Genomic DNA, 22,336 nt, shown 5'->3' with positions numbered 1-22,336 from the left:
TGACTTTCAGCAGAGCAGCTCCAAGTGTTGCTCTTCCTATCCCCCAATTATTCTTTTCTCATCCTCCTAACATCTTTTTCTCCCTCTCCTTGTCGTTTCCTGTTTCTTCTGCCATTCTCTGATCCTCTAGATCCCCCCCCCACTTTCATCTTTTTTTTTGCCTCCTCATTGTCCTACTTGTTCACTTTCTTCCACGTCCGCTCTCTCGTCCTGGTCTCACCTTTATTCCTCTCACCCTCTCATTTCCATTTTGCTCCATTAACCTCCTCTCCTCTACCCTACCATCCACTTCCTCTCCCCCTGTCCCGTCTATCACCTACCCGGCCCCCCTCTTGTCATCTCCAGCCAAAAAAAGAAAAGAAGAAGGGTTGACGTAGGAAGAAGGGACATTGGAGGATGAGTGTGAACTCTCTCTAAAGAGTCAGCGTGGAAATAATTCATATTCTGCTCCAGCGCCCGAACGCCGCTCCTCTGCCTCACTTTTCTTCTTTTCTTCTTTGTTCCACTTGCTCTTCACCTCATCTTTTTCTCTTTTTTTGACAGTCAAATCTCTTTTGTGCATCTCTGTCTGACTATTTCTTACACCCGAGACCATGTTTTTGCCATAGCCTTGCCTTCAATTTTAATTTGCCCATTTTCGCAGCTCTTCATGTTTGGGGAGAAGCTTCTGGCGAGGACACAGAGATGAAATTTGGTAAATCATAAAAGTATTCCCTCAAACCGAGTGTCTATTTTTCAATAATTCAGACTGACTTGTGGAACAAGTATCAATTTGAAGTGATACTTCTCTTATTTTATTTTTCTTTTCCAAAGAAAGAATAAAAGAAAACTAAAGAACAGGTCTTCTATTTTTCTAAAAAAAAAAAAAAACTTGTCACTGCTTGTTTTGACTTGTATTGTTTTCTCTGTAAAAAATAAAATAAATAAAATAAATTGTTCATAATAAGTTTCAGACCTGCATGTGGCTCAAACAAACTTGCGCTAAAATTATCCCTGCAACGCCAGGAGGACGTAGCCAAAAAATGTCTCGAAGGAACTAACCTCTTTGTCCTTTTGCGGAATGTTTTTGGTAAAGCATTCGTCAAAGTACGGAAAATAAATATTAGTGTATTGCATCCCACATCTTAGTCTTTCAAAATGACAGTTTTCTTTAGCCAGAATCTCACTGCGACTGTTAGTGCCTAGTTGGCGAAAGGCAACAAAAATCAAAATGCAGCAAAAATCAAAACAAAACGAGAAAATATTAACTCAACAAACGAGACAAAGTTTACCAGTCATTAGCGGGTGACCTTCCTTGGAAGCAAAGCACGTTTCATAATGTCATTTTACAGCCTTAATCACAGCTGAAGTCACCAGATGTATCACTCCAAACCAACTGTTTACCCTTGTGGATAAAGTCAGACCCATATTTCCATTTGTCTCTAACTAAAATCCCAAACGGGACGGTGGAGCATCTGAAACCAAAGCCAACGAAACATGATTTGCGAGCGAGCGTCGGAAAGGGCCAGCAGTGCCGTGGATCACACGTCCAAACAAACCCCTCCACGCCCCTCTGATGAGTGCGCCTTCGTGCATCGAGTGCTCACCGAGGAGTAGAGGTGACCCTCTCCGTTCATGGCGATGTAGAGACCAGTCTTGACCGACTGGATGGCCACGACTCTCAGACCCACAGGAATTAGGTTAAACAGAGCTGAGGACAAAAAAAAAAAGAGAGAGAGAAAAGACAAACTGAGTTGATATATTTGGGTTCCTCCTGAAGAACAGAGCTCTGAAAGTCAAACTGTGAGTTGCTTTAAAATCTGATACCTCTTTAACTTCTACATTCCCAATAATATGTCAGACAAAACCTAACATAACCTACAAAGAAGCTCAAAATGCTCAATATGATCATTATTAGGCACAAATAGGTTTTTGGAAATCATGTAAAAATAGTTTGTCTCTCATTAAACGACAATATCTACATAGAATTAGATATTATATGTGTTCACTAAACAGGTAAATTATGTGATCAGAGCCAAAACAAAACCCTTAGATCAGAATCATAAGAAAGGCTTGACGAGATGTTTATTTGACTGAGGTAACTGAGCTTTTGACATTTTATCATCAGTCCCTTCTCGTCTGCTTTTTTTTTTAAAGGTAGAATCCAGCTATCAGCTCAGTCGGGTCGGGTCTAAAGAGCAGCACTCTGTGACGGTAAAGGAACAGACAGCTGATAACCTTGGACTGGTATTTTGAAGAGACTATGCTTTTTGCGTTCACCATCTTGAAGAATACCGTCTCATATCTTATGTATATTTGTTCCAGTAAAGAGAGAGATTTTTTTTTTTGTACTTGACAAAATAACACAAGTCATTTTGAGTATAAATATAGAAGAGGACACAAGCTGTTGAGCAATACACTGAACAAGGAGTTAGCGTCTCACAAGATGAAGGTTAGAAGACACCATAAAAAAGTCGAAACTGTTTACCATCTGAACTGATCAGAGCCGCACATTTAAAACCAGATTATTACAGTCAAAGTCAACTGTTGGCACTTAACCTTGGAAAGGTTTTCACATGATTTGGAGTTGATTTGGCTTAAAGGGATGGAAAAGTGTTTCACTCTTCCGCTGTGCCTGCGCACAGGGAAACGGCGAAACAAACGAGGGTGTTTGGCGTTCACCTCGGCTGCCGCTAAAACCGTTATCGTCCGTTTCTGAAATTTTCCCGTCAGCCTGACTGGATGAGGTGGTGAGACCCCCTTTCAGGAGAAAATCTTTAAGAGACATTAGATTTAGCAGTCAAAATATACCCATCAGTTTAGCTGACAAATCAGCTTTTTACAGACAATTACTGCAAATTTCCAAAAACACTGATGACTGTTAGTGTACTTCAATTTTATCTATAAATGTGGTGGATTCTCAGTTATTTACTCCAACAAGCTGCTCAACATTAACACAAAAAAAATCAATGATTCTTTAGTTACATTTTTGAGCTTTTTATTGCCACCATAGCTTCTAGTTTTCATTCTGTTTGTTGCTGAAGCTTTGTCTTTATATGTCGACTATTATGGTTTTATTATTGGTTTTAATACATCAGCAGTACAAAGCACAGCTTACTTCGTACCTCAATCATTTCTAATACCATTTGGGAGACAATTAAGGTGAAACAGGTGAACATTTAGCCAGTTTGTGCATCAAAACGTGCATATTTCTGCTCAAATCTGTTGGCATGGGGGCCTGAAGAGTAAGATCTGCAGTTAGACACATCTCCTGAGGATATATGATAAAAAATTGGACGAAAACTAATAAAAAGCCAGAGGAAGTAAACCAAATATAAAACAAGATATTTGCTAGATAGCTCAGCCAATGTGGTGATGACTCTTTGGTTCCATGTGGCTTCTGCCCTGAATTTGATTTTCTCTGAGCTTTATTTATTTAAATATTGCAAAGGTTTATTTTAATGATTAACTTATCTTCCTTGAAGGCTGTTTCTAAGTGCAATAAAAGGTGCTATAAAAGCAGAATTTATAATCAATTAAAAAAAAAAAAATTCGATCCCAATTAATTCCACAAATAATCTTTAAATTGTTTACACTCAAATCTAAATCAGTACAAACAAAGACTTTTTATTTACGTCAATATGAGGTTTTCTCTTTTCTTCGACATTTGATTTATTACTACAAGCATGTAAAGTAGTTTTTCTTTTTTTTAGAAACACGGTTAAAGAAGACAATACAATACAATTTTATCTATAAAGCAATTTAAAAACAACATCTATGACCATAGTGCTGAAGCCAACAAATACAAACACAAAATTAAGAGTCGGTGGCTAAAAGAGCATCATTAAAAACCTTCAACCGTGCAGACTCAGTACTACGATGGTCTTTAAAGCAAGACTGAAACACCTCACGCTTTTGCTCATTTAAGTCTGAGCTCAGTTGGCAATCATCAACCTTCTCCAGGATCTTGACAGGCCTAAAATGTGACAGTACAGTGGAGGCTAGGCCAGGTTCTTTAATCAGTGGCATCACCGCTGCATATTTGAAACTCACAGGTTTGTGTCCGTTTGCCTAAAGGTGCCATTTATAACGCCGAGCACAAAAGGAGCCAAGGTGGAAAAACACTTCTTTAAAAAGCCGAGGTGGGATGGGATCATTTGAAGCCCCAGCAGGCTTCACTTGATCAACGATCTTTTTCCAAGAGGGCAGAGACGACCGGCTCAAACTGATTAAAGACAGCGGAGCGTGTGGCAGAGACAAAGAGGATGCAGGGCTAATTAAGGCTCTAATGTTTGCAACCTTATTAATAAAAAAAGGCTCAGAAAGTTCTCACACACTTCAGTGGAGTTCTCCAGACCGAAGAACAGAGTTGACAATTTTAAAAGAAATAACACAAGGATTCTGATAGTTGGAGACAATAATATCAGAGAAGTGCTCGGTTTCTGCAGCTTTCACAGTCCTCTGATAAAAATGTCAGCTATTTCTCAGTGATCGAAGAGACACCTGCAACTTGTCCTTTTTTCAGCTCTCCTGCCGAGCAGCACACGTGGCTTCGTTCCTCCAGGGCTCAGTTCCAGGTTTAGATGGTCTGATCTTTAGAGGAGCCACAGCACTGAGTCCAGTTGGACAGGTTGAGCTGAAAGCGAGAGGACAGAGCCTCAGCATCTGAACAGAAACCCACACAAACACTAGACGTGATTGCGGAGCTGAAAGCTGCAGAGAACTGAGCGATGCACGGGGTCTGACTGCGAGACACGAGAGAGGCATAGCGAACAGGACAGGCACGTGGTCTGAAAAGGCAGCATCGCTAATTTCCACATTAAAAACATTAAAACAAGAACCAGAGTGTGCCCGCTTTCATGTATCGGACTCGACACAAACCAAAAACAAGATTAAAAGAGTCGATGAGATGTAAAAAAAAAAAAAAGTCTTTGGCTGACAGTTTAACAAGACAGCACACATGGATGTTAAAATCTCAGACTATTAAAACGTGGCCATATTTAGGCTGGATTCCTGCCCAAAAATCAGCAAAGTCAGCAAGAAAATCCTCGTTGTGCTTCGGGTTTCTGCATAAAACAGCACAGAGCACCGGGAGAGCAGACCAGAGCTTGAACGCGTTCATTAAGGAGCTGGAATGAGATGCGATCGGCATGAGCTGCTTGCAGAGGCAGCTCTCCCTCTAAACAGCCGCTTCGCCTCCTCCACAACCTGTCGTCCTCGGAGGTTTGAAGTAGGTGCGGTCCAGCGGCAAAAGTTCACAAAAAGCACTTGACTCACCGATGTTCATCCATGTTCCCGCTAAAAATAGAAAATCCAGTATGCTGGAAGGGAAGAAATCCTTTAGAACGAAGGTCTCGTTGGCTAGCGACCCAGCATTCATCAAGGCCATCTTGACGGCCGTGTGACGAGCCCGAGCCAGCGGTCGCAGGTTGTGACGGATCACTCCACTTGCACCCTCTGCGTGGTGCAGGTGGAGCCGGGCTGCAACACAGGCAGGCCGGTATACCGGAAAAAAACGGAGGGCAGAAGGTTTTCTGGCTTTCCTGTCCACTTTGACCCAAGTTTCCGACACGGGGTTGAAGATTTAGCAGAGTTTGGTGATCATACGCCGGTGGAGAGTCAACATTTTGAATGACAAACGACAGGAACATCAGGAACACAACCAAAGTTTGCGGAGACGGGCAGGCCATGTACATCGGCCCCATCATCATCCCTACACTTTAACATGTGTCCGCAACCCACCTGTGATTTTGAAAGTGCCTTTTGTTGCTGTGGCAATCTTCCACAGAACAAAATGAACACTCTTTTATTTATTTCCAACAAAACACTTTTTTTTCTTACATGTATTGTATCCTGTTGTGTAGGGTTTCTTCTTTTATGTGTGTGTGTTGTGTCATTTTTCCTTACAGGAATTGGTGCTGTCATCTTTGGTCCCGTCCAGACTTCCATCCTGGCCCATCTGGAGATAGAAGCCCTGCCTGCAGAACAACCTGGTCACAATGCCCTTCAGCTGTGGTTCTACAAGGAAAAAAAACAAAAAACAAACAGGAACAGTTGATAAGAACACTGATCTTTACAGAAGAGCGTGCAACACACCCCGTATTCCTTTTATTTCGACAACAGAGTCGAACCTAAACGGGGAACCGTTTGAAACCGGTTCTGTTGGCTTCGGCAGGAACTGGTAATTTATGCAGAATTTCCCCGCTGTGAACTCGGCTCCCAAAGGGCACCTTTGTTAGAGAAGATAGCTTTAAAGAAACACAACGTGACCTCGTGTAACCTCCAAGCACCCTGAGGGATTTCCTTTGGAGAGTCTAGTCAAGCACATCCAATCCATTACAGGATTTCTGGACTAATCCGTCCTTCGTGGTCATTGTTCCACTTGAATAAAGCTGATAAATTATTTCTGAAGCTTTGACGGTGAAGTGCAGCCCCCACAGTAGCTTTGTGTTTACTCCGACTCCACATGATGGCACAACATATTGATTTACAGGTACAGTATATCAAAATTTTAACGGATATCTGATATGATTTAGCCCCGTTTAAAGTTTGTTCTCTCTTTGTTAGTCAGTATAGCAGTTTCATGAATAAAAACTTCTAATTATAACATACATACTCAATCATCCAAATCATTGATTTCAGGTGTTCCAATCACTTCCGTGGCCACACATGTATAAAAGCAATCACGTAGGCACGCGGACTGATTCTACAACCATCTGTGAAAGAATGGGTCGCTCTCAGGAGCTCAGTGGATTCCAGCGTGGTGCTGTGTTAGGATACCACCTGCGCAATAAGTCCAGTCGTGACATTTCCTCACTACTAAATAGTTCACAGTCAGCCGTTAGTGAGATTATAACAAGGTGGAAGAGATTGGGAAAGACAAACTCGGCAACAAAGTGGTCGGCCATGTAAAACCACAGAGTGGGCTCAGGATGCTGAGGAGCAGAGAGGTCACCAACGTTCTGCAGAGTCAATAGCTATAGACCTCTAGACTTCATGTGGCCTTCAGATCAGCTCAGGAACAGAGAGCTTCATGGAATGGGTTTCCATGGCAGCAGCTGCATCCAAGCCTTCCATCACCAAGAGCAAAGAGTCGGATGCTGTGGAGTAAAGACCGCCGCCACTGGACTCTAGAGCGGTGGAGACATGTCCTCTGAAGGGACGAATCACGCTTCTCTGTCTGACGATCCAATGGACCAGTCTGGATTTGGCTGCTGCCAGGAGAACGGTTCTTGTCTTACTGCACTGTGCCAACTGTAAAGTTTGGTGGAGCAAGGATCATGGTGTGGGGTTGTTTTTCAGGAGGTGGGCTCCAATGAAAGCAACTCCTAATGCTTCAGCGTACCAAGACATTTTGAACAATTTCATGCTCCCAACTTTGTGGGAACAGTTTGGGGATGGTCCCTTCCTGTACCAACATAACTGTCAGAGCACAAAGCAAGGTCCATAAAGACATGGATGAGGGAGTTTGGTGAGGAAGAACCTGACTAGTCTGCACAGAGTCTTGACCTCAACCTGACAGAACACCTTTGGGATTAATTAGAGCAGAGACTGTGAGACAGACCTTCTGTCCAACATCAGTGTCTGACCTCACAGATGACCTTCTGGAAGAATGGTCAAGAATTCCCATAAACACTCCTAAACCTGTGGAAAGACTTTCCAGAGGAGCTGAAGCTGTTATAGCTGCAAAGGCTGGTCCAACCTCAAATTAAACCCTCTGGATTAGGAATGGGAGGTCAGGTTCATATAACTGTGAATGGAGAATACTGTTAGCAATGTAGAGTATATTACAACTCCAAATCACACAAAAAAAACAGAATATATTGATTCTAACACATACAGGGATGTTGTAGTTTTTTGGGGGGGTTTGTCTTTTGGTTCAGTTTATGTGTCTCAATTTGGTTATAATTAGTCCTGGTTTTGATTTTTCCCCCCTCTGAAGTGTAACAAAAAATTGGATACGATGCAACCTTAAAAGGGCAGTTCAGATCTTTTGAAGTGGGTTTTTTTCTATAAAAAAAGGTTATAAAAGGACTAACGTGTAGTAATGGATGCATTAACAAAATAAATAATGTTGACCAAACAAAATCTGAAACATTTTGGGTTTTATATAAAGTCTGCACGGTTTTCACCAACGGCCTCGCATCAGGACTCAGTCGAGACTCAAGCCGTAACCTCCAGGAGAAAGCAAGTGAGAAATCTTCAAACACCGCAGCAGCCGGTGAGTCAGACTAAAGGGCACCTTGTTGATGTCAGAGATACTTGGACGAAACAGCAGGATTTGAAACTCCCAGTTTGAGAAATGATTTTTTTTTTTTTTAACTTTCTTAAGGCTCATGATATACTGAAATCAAGCTACATGTTGAAACACATTTTTACTTCAAAGATAACTACATTGTGCTTAAAATAACAACGAAAAGTACTGATATTTTAATTGGGATCAACCCGTAATGACTAATCACGAGCATCCTAACAGTTCTAATGTAAATCCAATGCAGATTTTTATTTATTTGCTCAACACTCTGCTTTAGGCTATTCTATGTTGCCAGAATTAAACAGAGATCCCCTCTGGTTCTTCCTTTTGGTTCGTAAAATGACTGAAACAAAACAAAACAACCGAACGTACAGCTGATCAGAACAAGATGGACAGAAAACAAAAAGGGACAGCTGAAATAAACCCGATGTGAGGCCCCAACTCGTGCCCTGGAAGGCTGATGAAAGTGCTCGTTTAACGTGACACATGTGGACGTAGTGACCCCCCCGGGCCCTATCGTCTCGCCATAAAGAAGCGCACATCGGCGACTCTGCAGCGATAACGAATGTGGGAACCCCCCCCCTTTCAGTAAGTGGGAGAAGGAACCGGCGAAGGTATACCCTAATGCACGGGGAGGAAAAAGGAGCTGAGATTGACCCAGTTCTTTTTTTTCCAGCAGCGTGAGTGTGTGTGAGGGGTGTTTTCCCATCTCTGTGAAGGATCCATCTTGTGCAGCAGGGGAGAAGGAGGAAAGACGAGCCGCGAAGCCACAAAACCGGCTCTTGAACTGCAATTCCCGGCGCGCTACTTAGCATGTTGTGTGGTGCTGTCAATAAAAATTATTACTCTGGCTGGACAGACGGATAACTAATCCATCCGGCCATAATGCATATTAAAAAAACACTGTGACAACCAAAACGATCAATAACCCCAACTGCATTTTTTCCCCCTCATATTTTCCTGCATCGAGTAAATATCTTTATGACTGACAGTCGGGGTAATTCATGCTGCTTTTTGATTAAAAATAACGCCCATTACATAAATCCGAACACACTGCCTGCTTCTCTCTATCACACCCGGTCTCGGAAAGCTGCTAAAAATGTAATTTACTGTCTCTTATCCCTTTCTAGAGTACGACATTATTACAATGATGTTATTAAAACGAGGGCATAAAATGTGTTTTAGTCATAAAAAAAAAAAAAAGGAAGCTGGGGGCACAAAGAGCGTATTCCCGAGCTCGGCTCGGCGTTCACACGTCTCGTCTAGGTTCCCAATCTCCTGCTGAAAAGGGGGGGAGCGGGAGCGTTTCGGTGGCGCCCGCCTAATAACGGAGCGTGTTCCGAGCCTGTTGTTGTGACTCAAACAGGCTGAGATCATTTGAGAAAATGTTTTTTTTGAAGCAGGTTTGTCATCTCGACTAAAATCCACATCAGTGAGCAAAGCGAGGCGGCCTTTTCCCCGCTGTACAAAAGTTTAGAAAGCCGTTTGTTTCACTACAGAGGAGAAATTAAATGAAGAAATTAGGGTAAACCCCAACCTGAGTATGTTAAAATCTAAAAAGTCTCATTAACATACTGAACAATATGGGCTGCTACTGAAATCCATTGTAATAAAGGCAATATATTTTTAAAAATATAGGCATAAAATAGAGCTTACAAAGGGGAGGATTTTTAAAATAAAGATATATACACTTCAAATTACTGAATAAATGATGTTTTATCTATTTTTTTTTGCCTCAAATGCATTCAAATTCAACTGAAATGTGCCGATTCTGCACAGGGCAAAAAAGTTAAGTAATTTTGTGCCATAAGTCACTAAACAAATAGTTAGGTGTCATCTACATAAAAATATACATAAATATATAGTGAATCAAAACTGTTGAGAATTGAAAAATAAATAACTCAGCATGCTAGTTATTAATCAGGAGCCTTACTGGATGTAGAATAAAGTTTTGCGTCACATTTTGGTTGTTCTCAGTCGTGTTCGGGTTTGAAATGAGAAAGTTTTTTGAAAATAGATTTTTCTGGTTTAAAATACATCAAAAATGATTAAAGAAGTAAATTTAGTTTCATAACTTCTTCCTCTTTACAGTGCTATTAGAGATTTTAGTAAGAAATGTCACGTACTTAAGATTGATGCATAGATAAGATGAATAAACACTGCCTTTTTACTTTAAAAAGAAGACGATGACATTTTTACTGCATCTTTGGGTAAAAAGATCTGAAGATACGTTTACTTCTGTTTGGATTTTTGTCCCACAAAATAACAACCTGGGCCATTTTTTTTATTTCACCACTTGTCAGATGTGACAAGAATGATCCTTTCATTGTTAAAGAACAGACCGTGACATTCAGAAGGGGTTTAACTCCTTATGTTTCAGAGCTTATTCAAACTAGGGACTCTCCAGGATCAGATAAACAGTAAAAAAAAAAAAAAAAGTGAATTTAGACAAAACATTTTTATTGTCCCGCTTACTTAAAGCATTATTATCAAGCCTTATGTTTTTTAACTCTTTCTGTGGGTGCGTTTGTGTTTTGCTTGTATTTTCTAACAGGTTAATTTTTAGGTGTGGAGAACTACAAAAAATCTACAATTAAAGTAAATGTAGAACAGCTGCACATAAACAGTTTAAAGAAAGCCTAATTTCAAATCTTTACCATTATATATGTTTTATTTATTCAATAAGATGTGTATTTACATCTACTTTTCAAATTTAAGTTTTAGACCATCCATATGCAAATATATAATAAGGAAAACTATAAAGATAAAACAAGGCTAAGAATAAATAACTAATTTATGCATTTGTTGGTATTTTTTTTATTTGTTGTATATAACACTATTAAGGTCACACAACACTGAGCTTTAAAGGACAAAATATAAAACTCTGTATGTCCCTGCAGGATCACCCTGCTTCATTAACGTTGCATTTTTAAAATTTATTTTATTTCATTTTTTAAACCAGTTCACCAGCGGATCTCGCACTTCGACATAATTCCCGTCACCACAATGCTCCTGGTGCTGTCGGGATGACGTTCCCACTCCTCCCAGTATCTCCCAGTTCCTTTTTTTTTTGTCGTTACCAGGGAAATTCCCATTCTTACGTTGCCATGGCAACAGCCTTGTGATTCCAGACTGTTCCAGAGGAAGGGTATTCCCCCATCCACACACATATCCACACACACAGGCTGCTGTATTTTCAAGACGATGTGATCCGATCAATCAGCCGATCGGGGAAGGGAGCCAGGAGAGGCCTTTTTGACGTTCCGTGCCGTCTGTGAATTCCCATCGTAGGACAACGGCACAGCGCCTCTTACGAACGGGGCACTGGAGATCTTTGTTTCACACACACCACACAGGGAACAAAAGCACCACAAGTGAAGAATTTATGCTGCAACTGAATGCAACCGTTTTAACCTCATTTACCTCAGCTTGATAAGCGATTAAAGACACTAAAGATGCAGGCAGAACCGTAAATGGTTGATTTATATGCATCTAGAGCAACAGATTTAAAAAAAGAACCTGAATTTACTGGATGTGTCGTGATGGTTATGATTCTGTTCTGTATTCGATTTTCAGCCTCGGTTCTGAAATATTTCTGAAGGGAGGCGCTGATGTTATTCATTGATTACACTTATTACACAACGGGTCAACAACAACAATACGGGAACACCCTGTACAGGCACAGACGCACAGAAACACAGGAAACCACAGCGCCACCTCTCTCTGGACGACATTCATCATGAGCAACGGCTTCAACGTGGAACAATTTGGCGTGCGGGTAGCCATTTTTGGCAGGAGTGATTCCATTTTCCACCTGGGGTCGGGTTCACGTTGGGAATGGAGCCGCCTTTCAACCCCATGTTCTTTCTGCAAGGCGTGAAAGGCGAGCTGGGAGACTCCACCCCAGCCTCAAACCCCGGGTCTGGATTTTTGCACGTGGCATGGTTTCTTTTTAGGTAATGTTTGACGCTGAATTTCATTTTTTCGCCGCCCGAATGAGTTCCTTACTTAACCAAATAAAGAAGGGAGGAGCGGCAACTTCGGTTTTCTAATGCCTTCTCACGCCTCTGAACTCGTTGCAGCGCGCCTGAAAAAGTCACCGTGGCGCATTTTATAATTGTATCAGAGGTTGGAAAGAAAACCTGCAGATGGAACCTTCTGAGGTTCAGCTTCCTGCCAAGCAGCAGCTAACCTCAAGGTCCAAAAAAAATATTTAAAAAAAATAAAAAACAAGAACAAGAGATTCTCAAACATCTTGTCTGCAAAAGCTTGCTTCTTTGATTTTAATTATTTGGAGAATAGCTCCTTCAACAAAGGCCGGCGTAAAGCAGAATATAGCCCCACCTGAGTGCCTCTATTTGCAGATTCCTGCTCAGGAATAGTATTACACACAAATACGTAGATAATTAATAATCTTCCTTTGAAGGATTTAGCAATACGCTTTCATTTTAGCAACATTTTATTGCAATTAATGTGTTGCAATAACCCGTGCTGGTCTAAATCTACGTCACAGCTGTGTAATTTTAATGTCTTACACTCTAAAGATACTTGTTTATGTGTTTAAAATTATGAGTAATTAAAAAAGGCCCAGCATTCCTCAAAGAAATAAATGTCGCCCACCGCTTTTCACCCCATTCATGCTGAGCAGAGACGGAGTCATAACGGTTTTGGTCAAGCCTCGAAAGCAACATTTGGCGCCATCCGCCATATGAGTAATCGCCACTTTGGTGTTGGCTTTTGTCGACCGGCTGTGGCGGCCATTTTGATCCGGACTGCCTTAGGTGTAGATGAGCGTCCAGGAAGTTCCAATTAAACCCAGTGGTCCGGGTTATGTATAAACATAAAGCAAAAATGGGGTGTTTCGTTTGCAGCTTCCGTCTTAAGCATCTGAAAAGACAAAATGCCGCCGCTTACAGAAAATTCGCTCCTTTTTTTTTTCCGCCCCCAATCCAACCGTCCTCGTTTGTGGCCTCACGGTCTGAGGAGGCTGCTGGAAAGGTCACTTTAGATTTACTACAACTGCAAAAATGAGGACGTATAAAAATTTCAAGCTGTGTGTGTGGCTTCAGTGAGGTTGTGTAACGTCAGAAAAGGCCGATGTGACTCAGCTAACCAGAATTTTTTGAAAAATACGCAAATTTTGCATTTGATTGAAGGATTAGGTTTTTAATAGATCCTGAAGCTAATATCAGATCTTTTAAAGGTAAAGCAGGTGAGCAGCTTTTAATTTGAATAAAACCCCCCTCTCATTTTTTGGTCAATAATGAAAATGTACAAAGAAGAGGGCCGTGATCGGTGAATTTCTCCTTCACAAAACCTCTGGAAGACAGCAGGGGATGCTGGCAGGGTTGTTTTTTTTTTCTTTCCTTCCTAGCACATATGCAGCGAGGAGACCGCGGCCGCTGCCAAGCCTTCACCAGCCGAGGACGCAGACGAGGAGGGGGGGAAGGGAACCCACCTAACGTAGGTTGGGGAGCGGATTAGAACCGAGAAGGAAAGATGGGGTGGAAAAAAGAGGGAAAATTTGAAGAGGAGAGAAGTTAAATAGGACATGATGAACTGGGAGGAGGGCCAGAAGACAGAGCGAGGAGGGAAATATGGGATAGAAAATAAATAAATAAATGAAGCACAAGAAAAGGTTTGAAAATATGGATTTGGAAAGTTATTGGCTGAATGGGGGGGGGGATGAGTGGCACCACCTGAGCATGATTCCTTGCTCTCACCTCCACCCTCCTCCCACCACCTGCTGGTTTCTCACACAATCAATTGATTAGAGTGGGGCTCATCTCTCTGCCGCCCAACGCCCTTCCTATGGCTCCCCAATCACAACACCCTGGCTCATCCGAATTTGTTTCTCGCTCCCTCGGCAAGAATCCGTCCGGTGATAAATTTGGATCTCGGATGGGGGATCTGAATGGTGGAAAATTTAGACTCCCCCTCTTATTTAAATGGCATTTTAAAAGAAGAATAAAAAGGGTCAGTTTGTTGCGATGGTTGTGTTTTCGTCTGACATGACGCTGAAGCAAAGTCTGGCCACTTTAAATTTTAAGCTGAAAATTTGGAGGGAGACAGACTAATCTGTGGCTTCAATAATGGATGTACCTGGAAACTAGTGAACCATAGGACACTACAAGACATGACAGAGTGTGTGTGTGTGTGTGTGTCACAGGAGAGGAGAGAAAGGGCAACTGTCAGCCTGTGCATCTTCTGCATGTGCTTGCACAGCTATAGGGCGTGAATGGAGACCGAGTGTGCATGCATGTTTCATGTGCAACCTCCCCCCTCCCCTCCCCTCCCCCCTCACACCTTGCCTCCTTAGCCTCCTCTTCTTCAAGCCAAATATCCGGACTTTGGAGAAGATGTCGACCAGGTTGCCGTTGCACAGCCCCTGCTTCTTGCCGGGGCTCTTGCGCCGCCGGTGGGTGGTCGGCCGGTGGGCGTGCTGCTCCCTCGCCTGCCGCTTCTGGCGGATCAAACCGCTGGCGATGGCTGCTGCCATGTCTCCGCTACGAGCGCAGCCCCGACTCCGTCCGCGTCTCCAGCCTCTCTGCTGTCCGCCGGAGGGGGACGGAGCGCAGACGGAATCGGACGCTTGAGCCCTCCGGTCTTCGCTTCGCCGGCTACAGCCCCATAGTTGCGCGACAGGACGGCGAAGTCAATGAAAAAATAAAAAAATAAGGCGCTCGCCTCACAGCATATTCTCGTTGTTTTTTTGTTTTGTTGTTTTTTTGTTGTAGTCCTCTCAGGCCATAGATGGGAAACGCGCAGAGCGGTTTACCTGTCCGTCACGTCTCACCGGTCTGTCTGTCAGTCAGATAACGGCAGCTGTCACTGAACGGCTCCCTCAGCCGATTCTCCGGGACCGCGTCTGACCGCTTCCGCTCCCATGGTGGTTAAACGGGCGGCACGAGCCAAAACATCGGGGCGAGAAGAAAAAAAATATATAAATAAAAGAAAATTCACACGCAAGCCGCCCTCAGAAAGGCAGTTCTGTCCCCCTTCTCCGGGGGGAAAATAAGGTTCGTTTGTATTCCGTTGACTGAAGCGCGAGGAGCGCGTGCCACCGCAAGCCGCTCCAGCTGCGTGAAGCTAACGGCAGTCACGCAAGAGCGTCACCGGAACAAGGGTGAGCGGGGGGTTTCAGAATAGAAGCGGTTTACTTACATTAACAGATTTCACCTTACATTGCGTTACATTTAATGGGTCAAAATTAATAATTTTAAAGTCATTTTACAAACGGTTGCTGCCACCAGCGCAATAACAGCAATACCAAAGCAAGAAATGTTTATTTTACTCTGCTTTAAAAAAATAATCACATTCTTTAAACGTCAGTTGAATTAAAAATGTAAAAATATAATTTACTCATCAATTAAAACATTTATATCTAATATCCAGCTGCCATTTAAAACTCAAACTTTCACGCTGTGTCTGATTTACTCTGGAAGTCTGAACTCCAAAAGAAAAATTAGCTAAAAATCAACTTAATCATGTTAAAAAGCCGTAAACCAACCCTAAGACACATACAAAACTCAATCTCAAATAAACCAAAAAGACAAACAAAAGATATTTTCTAAAGCTATTCCAATTCAATTCTTTTCTGAGTAAAATTCAGAAGTTTATTAAAAACTAGATTTATTAAATGCTACAAAATGTTTACTTATGTAAACGTCATGAGTATGTTTTCTTCAATTCACCATAAGCTTAATATCACATTTAATTTAGAAGAAAAAAGAAAATTTTGAAAGTGTTCAAAAAAAATCCCTTTAGGCTGTTCTTTTATTGTGAAAGGAATGACCGGATGGGTCTGTGATGGAAGCTCCAGCGGTTTTGACGATGGAAACCGCGAGCGGTGTCTGGAGCCACAGTTGCTGAAGCCGCGCGCCAAGCGAGCTGTCCCTGTCTCTCTCACACACGCGCGCGCGCGCATGCACGCACGCACAGTGACGCGCGCGCTCACCAGTTTCACCAGGCGTTCTTGGGTCTATGTTAGTCCCTAGGCCGTCCCGAGGTGGGTTTTTCCTCAAAGTCTGAAGCAGAAAACCTCCACAAAAATCACGTTTAAAGATCAGGATCAGTCTTTAAACCCCCACATTAAAAATGTTACGAGGACCACTTTCCTCCAACTGCATAATATCACTAAAATCAGCAACATCTTGTCCCAAAACGATGCAGAAAAACCGGTCCACACATGTATCACGTCTAGGCTGGTCTGCTGTAATTCTTAATTTTTCGAGTGTCCAAAAAACGTTCAAAAAAAGAGTTCATATTTCTACAGTTTTAGCTTCTCTCCTTTGATTTCCTGTCAAATTCAGAACAGGATTTAAACTCTAACGAACTCAACAACCAACTCCATTTTATGTTAAAGATCTTATTCTTCCATATTTTCCTAATGGAACACTTGGCTCTCAGACTGCAGGTTTACTTGTGGTTCCTGGAGTTTCTAAAACAGAAGGCAGGGCTTTCAGTTTTCAGGCTCCTCTCTTGTGGAACCGACTTCCACTTTCTGTCCGTGAGGGTCTGTCTACTTTGTAGACAAGGCGTTAAGTCATTCCTTTTTGATAAATCCTATAGTTAGCAGTGGCGGCTGGCCAATAGAGGGCGCTAGGGCGCCGCCCCACCACTCACATTACTTTGAATAAGACGTAAAAAAAAAAATTAAAATTAAATAGTACATTAAAAATATTTTGAAATATATGTATATATATATATATATATATATATATATATTTAGTTGTGTAAGATAAATATTTTATAGTTAATGATAAGTAAAGTTGTTTCGTTCCTCGACGTTGTCTGATTGGTGACGTATTTCCGCCCCGGAGCGCAAAAATCTTTGTCCACAGACTCTCGTTAAAAGTTGTACATGCGCAGTAGCTCCTCTTCAGTACAAGAGATAGGACGGTTCTGGGTGCACCTCTCCTGCGCCCAGAGCTGCTGAATGCAGCTGTGTTTGCGTTTCACCGCCTCCTGCTGCCGGAGCGTGGGACTCCCGCCATGGGCTGACATCACATCCGTCTGTCATAAAGTTTGCCTGATTGAAAAGTCGAGCCACGGGAGTGCTGCCTTTTATTCAAAGACAGCAATAAGTTCATTACGTGACTAAGTTACATAAACAAGGTAATAAATAAGTTCATAGTTAATAATTAGTTTCAGAGAATTTATGCTAAAACCTGTGAGAACGTTTGGTTTTGAATTGTAATTTGAGTGAGACATCCGATCTTCGTTATATTATACGTTCAGAATACATGACGTAGTGAGTGCTTTTACCATAAAACCAACTTTGACGTATTTTCTCCGGTAAAGTTTTGAAAAATAAGGAAGAAAACAGGTCTTATAAATGCTAAATGTGTCCTATAGACCTCCGTCTTTGTAAGTATTGGTGTGTTCAGAAAGCACTTGTACATTTATATGTACATTATAATGTTGCTTTTGTTGTTTTAATTCATGTAAATACACTGGTGTGATACCTTAGTATATGTTTTGGTCCAAAACATATAATAAGGTATCACATAATAGGCATATACCAAAACCTTTGGTATATGTCTATTTTGGATTTATGAACCCCCCTGGAGAAAACTCCACCAGCCGCCACTGATAGTTAGGGTCGGCTTGGGTTTCCTGGGCTCTCCCTTAGTTATGCTGCTTTAGGCTTAAGGCTCCGGCGTACTCCATAGGAAGTCAAGAAGTCGGTTCGGGGTCACGTGTTGGCAGGATGTTCGTTTTCACACACACCTTTCGTCGTCTGTGAGACACTCGGATCAGAACTCCCGGGAAGCTCCTCCCTCCTCCTACGGCGTTAAAACAGGTTTCTTCCCACCGGCACTTAAACTCTCCTGTCCTTGGACAGATATTTGCTTCCCTCACTGCGACCAGATGTGTTTATTAAACCGACTGAGATGGTACACACCATCTGGCATTTGCAAATACAACAAAGGGAACATGTCCCAATGCCAACCGGCCGAGGCATAAGTTTTGCTGGATCAGTCGTAAAGACGTCTGTGTTTTCTAACAGCCTCCAGCTGCTTCTCAGCGAAGCAGCAGAAGCAAAATGGCTCCATTAAAGCTCAGAAATACACCCACCACAACTTCTGACCAATCACATGACACTCGGCGCAACCTCCCTTTAAGAAATAGTTTGTCATGGGCCCTTGTGTCGAGAAGCGGCGGTCGAAGCCACTTTGAGAACATAAATGACACAACTTTCGTCACGCGACCACGTGAACGAGAGCTGACTTTGTGACCTCATGGAGGATGGAAAGGACTTCAGACAGCTGGAGGACAAACTATCCACATGTCCTTGCTCTGCTGCTGCCTCTCCATGTTTGTGTTTGTAATTTTTTCTCCCATTAACCTGTTTTTTCTTTATTTTCTTCCTGTAGAAACCACACCTGGACCAGCGATTTTGTGTTTGTCTGTGTCCCTTTCCTGTCCTCTCAGACCCCAGCTAGTTGGAGGCAGATGATCGCCCATCCTGAGCCTGGTTCTGGTTCTGCTGGAGGTTTCTTCCCATTAAAAGGGAGTCACTCCTTTCCACTGTCACCACCGTGCTGCTCAGGTCAGGGGGACCGAGAGGCTGCTGCCCTCCTTAGATTGAAAACTGTACTTATTGTATTATTAGTGCTACATAAATAACCTGAACTGGACTGAAATGAATATCAATGTGTGCAATATTATTTTTGCAAAGGACTGCTTGAATGCATGATTACAATCCAAGTGCCCATTAGCTCGTTCTCCACATTGCGAAAACTATAATCGGCCAATCAGATGGACTCTCGCCGCCCTGTGGTGCCCACAGCCGGGGCAGAAGAAAGTGGCAGAGGGGATAAATCCCATGCGATGAGCTCTGACTGTCGTCACGACGGAAACGCAGCCGATGTCACATCACTCACTGATCTAATAACGCAACATATAAGGAGTCCGATATGAACACAAACATGGCGCAGAAAGTCAACACTGTCTGTATTCAGCTCAGAAGTGGCCCATCTGAATAGACAGTTTAAAAATGCAAGAGGTGGGCTGGATCGATGAGCTAATTAGGGCAGCCTGACACGTCTGCTTTTAAAAAAAAAAATTATTTTCCAGGAAGACGTTTCAAGCCTCGAGCTCGTCCGTGACACTTGACTCATCGTCGTCTCTGGATAACCGCAACAAAATGCACTGAGGATTATTAAAGTATCCACAAAAATGCCGTTCTAAGGAGCCAAAACAATATGAATGCCAAGAAAGGTATCACAGAAATATATTGTACATCTGTTCCTATTCCCACTAGATGGCAGCAGAGCATGTCTGACAGAATTAATGGCAGTTCACTGATGGCAATACTAATTAAAAGCTCATAATAGACTAAGTTTTCTGTGTATAATTAAGATTAATGTGAATTATCAAGACGGCCTAAAACCTTTTAAATAAAACTCTGATTAACTTTTTTCCATTTCTTTTCTTTATATCCCCCCCTCGAACAAAAATTTAAATATAGCTGTCTCACTTGTCTGTCTGTCACAAAGCGTGTGCGTGAGAGACTCTCTAATTCAGGTCGGCCCAAGCGAACGAGTCATGAATAAATCAAAACGAGCATTTACAATAAAATTCAGCTCCTGGACTGGAGGAGGCTTCAGCTGGTAAACTTCAAAAAAGGACGATCCATAGCACTTCTTCTTCCATCTCATCCCACCACTGAACACCTTCAAAAGAAAATCCCTTTTTTTTGCTTCAGGGGACAGAGTTTGAAAGAAAACGGACTGAAGTGCAGGAACCATAAAAAGGCGCCGTCACGAAACACTGAAATATGCCATGCTGCACATCGGTGGGAAAAAAGGGGGGGGTTCTTGTATAACCGAACCAACACGCTCTGCCTTAGTGTTTCGGACGACATTAGGGGATTTTCCTCCAACGCATATTTTTTTGCTCTGTGCCTGGGCAGGGACGACAGCGCCATCTACAGGTCCCAAAGAGGAGCGGCACCGTCAACTCTTACTTCACTCACATCTTCAGGACTTTTTTCAGAGAACAACCTAAAATTTTACTGACTGGTTTAATGAGACGGCGAGCGAGAGCGCAAATGGTTGTTTGTCTCGTTTGTCTCTATGTGTGGGCCACACACACATGAATCATGTTGAATAAAAAGGAAGAGAAACGTCTCTTCAACTTCAAAATACTTAAAAAGAAGCTCAACTAACTTTTAGGGTTTTCTTGAAGCCAGGTTCACTAGGATGAAATTAAAAAAACAATAAAAAACAGGAACAAACTTCACACAGATCGTACAAAAAAATATAATTATCCCACCACACCAAAACAATCCACTAAAAAGCAACTAATTTAAGTTTTTTTCCAGTCTCTTGACGTAAAAACCAAACAAATATTAGCTGATACACCTCGAAAAGTAGGTAAAAAAGAAAACTTTCAAACAAAAATCATGAAGTCCTACAAAAATCATTTACAAGAACTGACCAGAATAGGACCCTGCTTTATAACAATATATTTTATTATTAATAAAAATGTGTAACACCGAATATAATTTGGGAGAAAACATTAATACATGTTTCAGTATTATCTTTATGCCTTTTAAGGATTAGATCTTAGATAAAAAGAGCAGCAGAAATTTTAAATGTTGGGTCTCAAAAAGTTATAATTTAGACCAACTTCTGGCCATATATAGAAAAAATAAATGACCTAACTACATATTTATGAACAATGTTACTACATGAGATAATTTAGCCCAATTTAGAATAAAATAATATTGAATTTATTTGGAAAAAAATAATTATTGCAGGATGAACTGTTATTCATGGACAGACTTTTAGTTTGCGTGTAAATAACACAAATCCAGTGGATTTAGTTAAAGCAAACCATTTTAAAAAATCATTTTTATTAGACTTTTCCAGCAGTTTCCTGGAATTACTTGTCAGTCGGACAACGTTTCTGTAGGTGGCGCTCTTTTCTTTGCCTGGAAAGTCACAGAGACAGGTTTAAGCGAGAAGGAAATCTTTCCTTTTCCGCTCCGATCATCTGATATCCCCATCAGGTGTTCGAACCTGCCCGCATAGACGAAGTGAGGAGCTGGTGACGAGAGGGGCGGCGAAGCGGCGGGGGAGGGAGGGAGGAAGGGAGATCCGGCGGTGAAGGAGCGGGAGGAGGAGGGGTGGGTGTTCCCCAGATGGGAGCCGAGGATAGCCGCGGCGCAGGCGAGCAGGATGAGTCATGATTCACGCTCAGACGCCCCCGCCCGCCCGCACGCACGCGCATCAGCACAGAGACGGGGAAGTCCACTGTTTCCCTGGCAACGAGTGATTAGTGACGCAGGTGGGTCTCCGAAAACAGGCGAGCGCACACCTGCTGAATGCTGAGAGGCACACACACACACACATATGGTTTCAATTACATTAACTGTATGTTCACTCCATCGCCCTGCGTGAAAACACGACCCTCCTGTACGTCCAAACTCCCCCTCTTCTCGTTTCTGCCTGCACCTTCATCCCCCTCCTCGCCTTGTTCACCTCCCTTCCTCCTCTCTTCTCCTCCCCTTCCCTCTCCTCATCTATCTTTGCAACAACTCAGCGGGGAGGAGGAGGAGAGAGGAATGGAGGGTCTAAATAATTCATTCTCAAACTCCCACCACCTCTCCTTCAGTCTTTTCTTTCAACTCTGTCTGCCGTCTCTTGTGTCAGGAATCCTCCTCCCTATGTTCATGAGCGCTGCGTCTTCCTCCTCCCTAAAGTAGGTTTCGTTGCTGCAATATTAGCTTATAACCAAGCAGCACAAAGTTAGCAACACAACAAGGAGCGCTACTGCCTTTCAGCAACAGTTTCTGATGTTTAATCAACTATTCAACAAAAAGACTAGGTATCATTTGTTCAAAAGTACCACAAAGAGACCTGTAAAATTGGAAATCTGACACACAAAATGAGCCGATTGGTAATACACTCCTGATCAAAATCTTAAGACCAGTCAAAAAAATTGCAAGAATTTGCATTTTGCACTATTGGATCTTAAGAAGGTTCTAAGTAGAGCTTCAGAATGTTAAAAGAAGAAATCAGCATAAGAGACAAAAACTTTTGAGCGGGGAATTAATTGAAAACTGCATTTACACTCAAACATGATTTTTTT

General features: G+C 42.3%; 1 protein-coding gene across 3 annotated transcripts in view; it reads right to left on the bottom strand.

Moving 5' to 3' along the window:
* The window catches only part of LOC108244162 (fibroblast growth factor 14), a 63,308-nt gene that overhangs the window by 19,006 nt on the left and 21,966 nt on the right, over nucleotides 1–22,336 (bottom strand). For 2 of the 3 annotated variants that reach the window (XM_025009048.2, XM_017430101.3), the window contains 2 exons: nucleotides 5,887–5,997; nucleotides 1,587–1,690 (listed from right to left, as the gene is read on the bottom strand). In XM_025009048.2, the coding sequence (XP_024864816.1) occupies nucleotides 1,587–1,690; nucleotides 5,887–5,997 (215 nt within the window). Of the gene's footprint in view, nucleotides 1–1,586; nucleotides 1,691–5,886; nucleotides 5,998–14,539; nucleotides 15,304–22,336 lie in introns of those variants that run through there. The other variant, XM_017430100.3, reaches the window with a different exon arrangement.

The sequence above is a fragment of the Kryptolebias marmoratus genome, linkage group LG23 (genome assembly GCF_001649575.2).
Source record: "Kryptolebias marmoratus isolate JLee-2015 linkage group LG23, ASM164957v2, whole genome shotgun sequence".
Classification (NCBI taxonomy): domain Eukaryota; kingdom Metazoa; phylum Chordata; class Actinopteri; order Cyprinodontiformes; family Rivulidae; genus Kryptolebias; species Kryptolebias marmoratus.
Note: the sequence above shows the minus strand (reverse complement) of the source record. Positions and strands in the feature narration are given on the sequence as shown.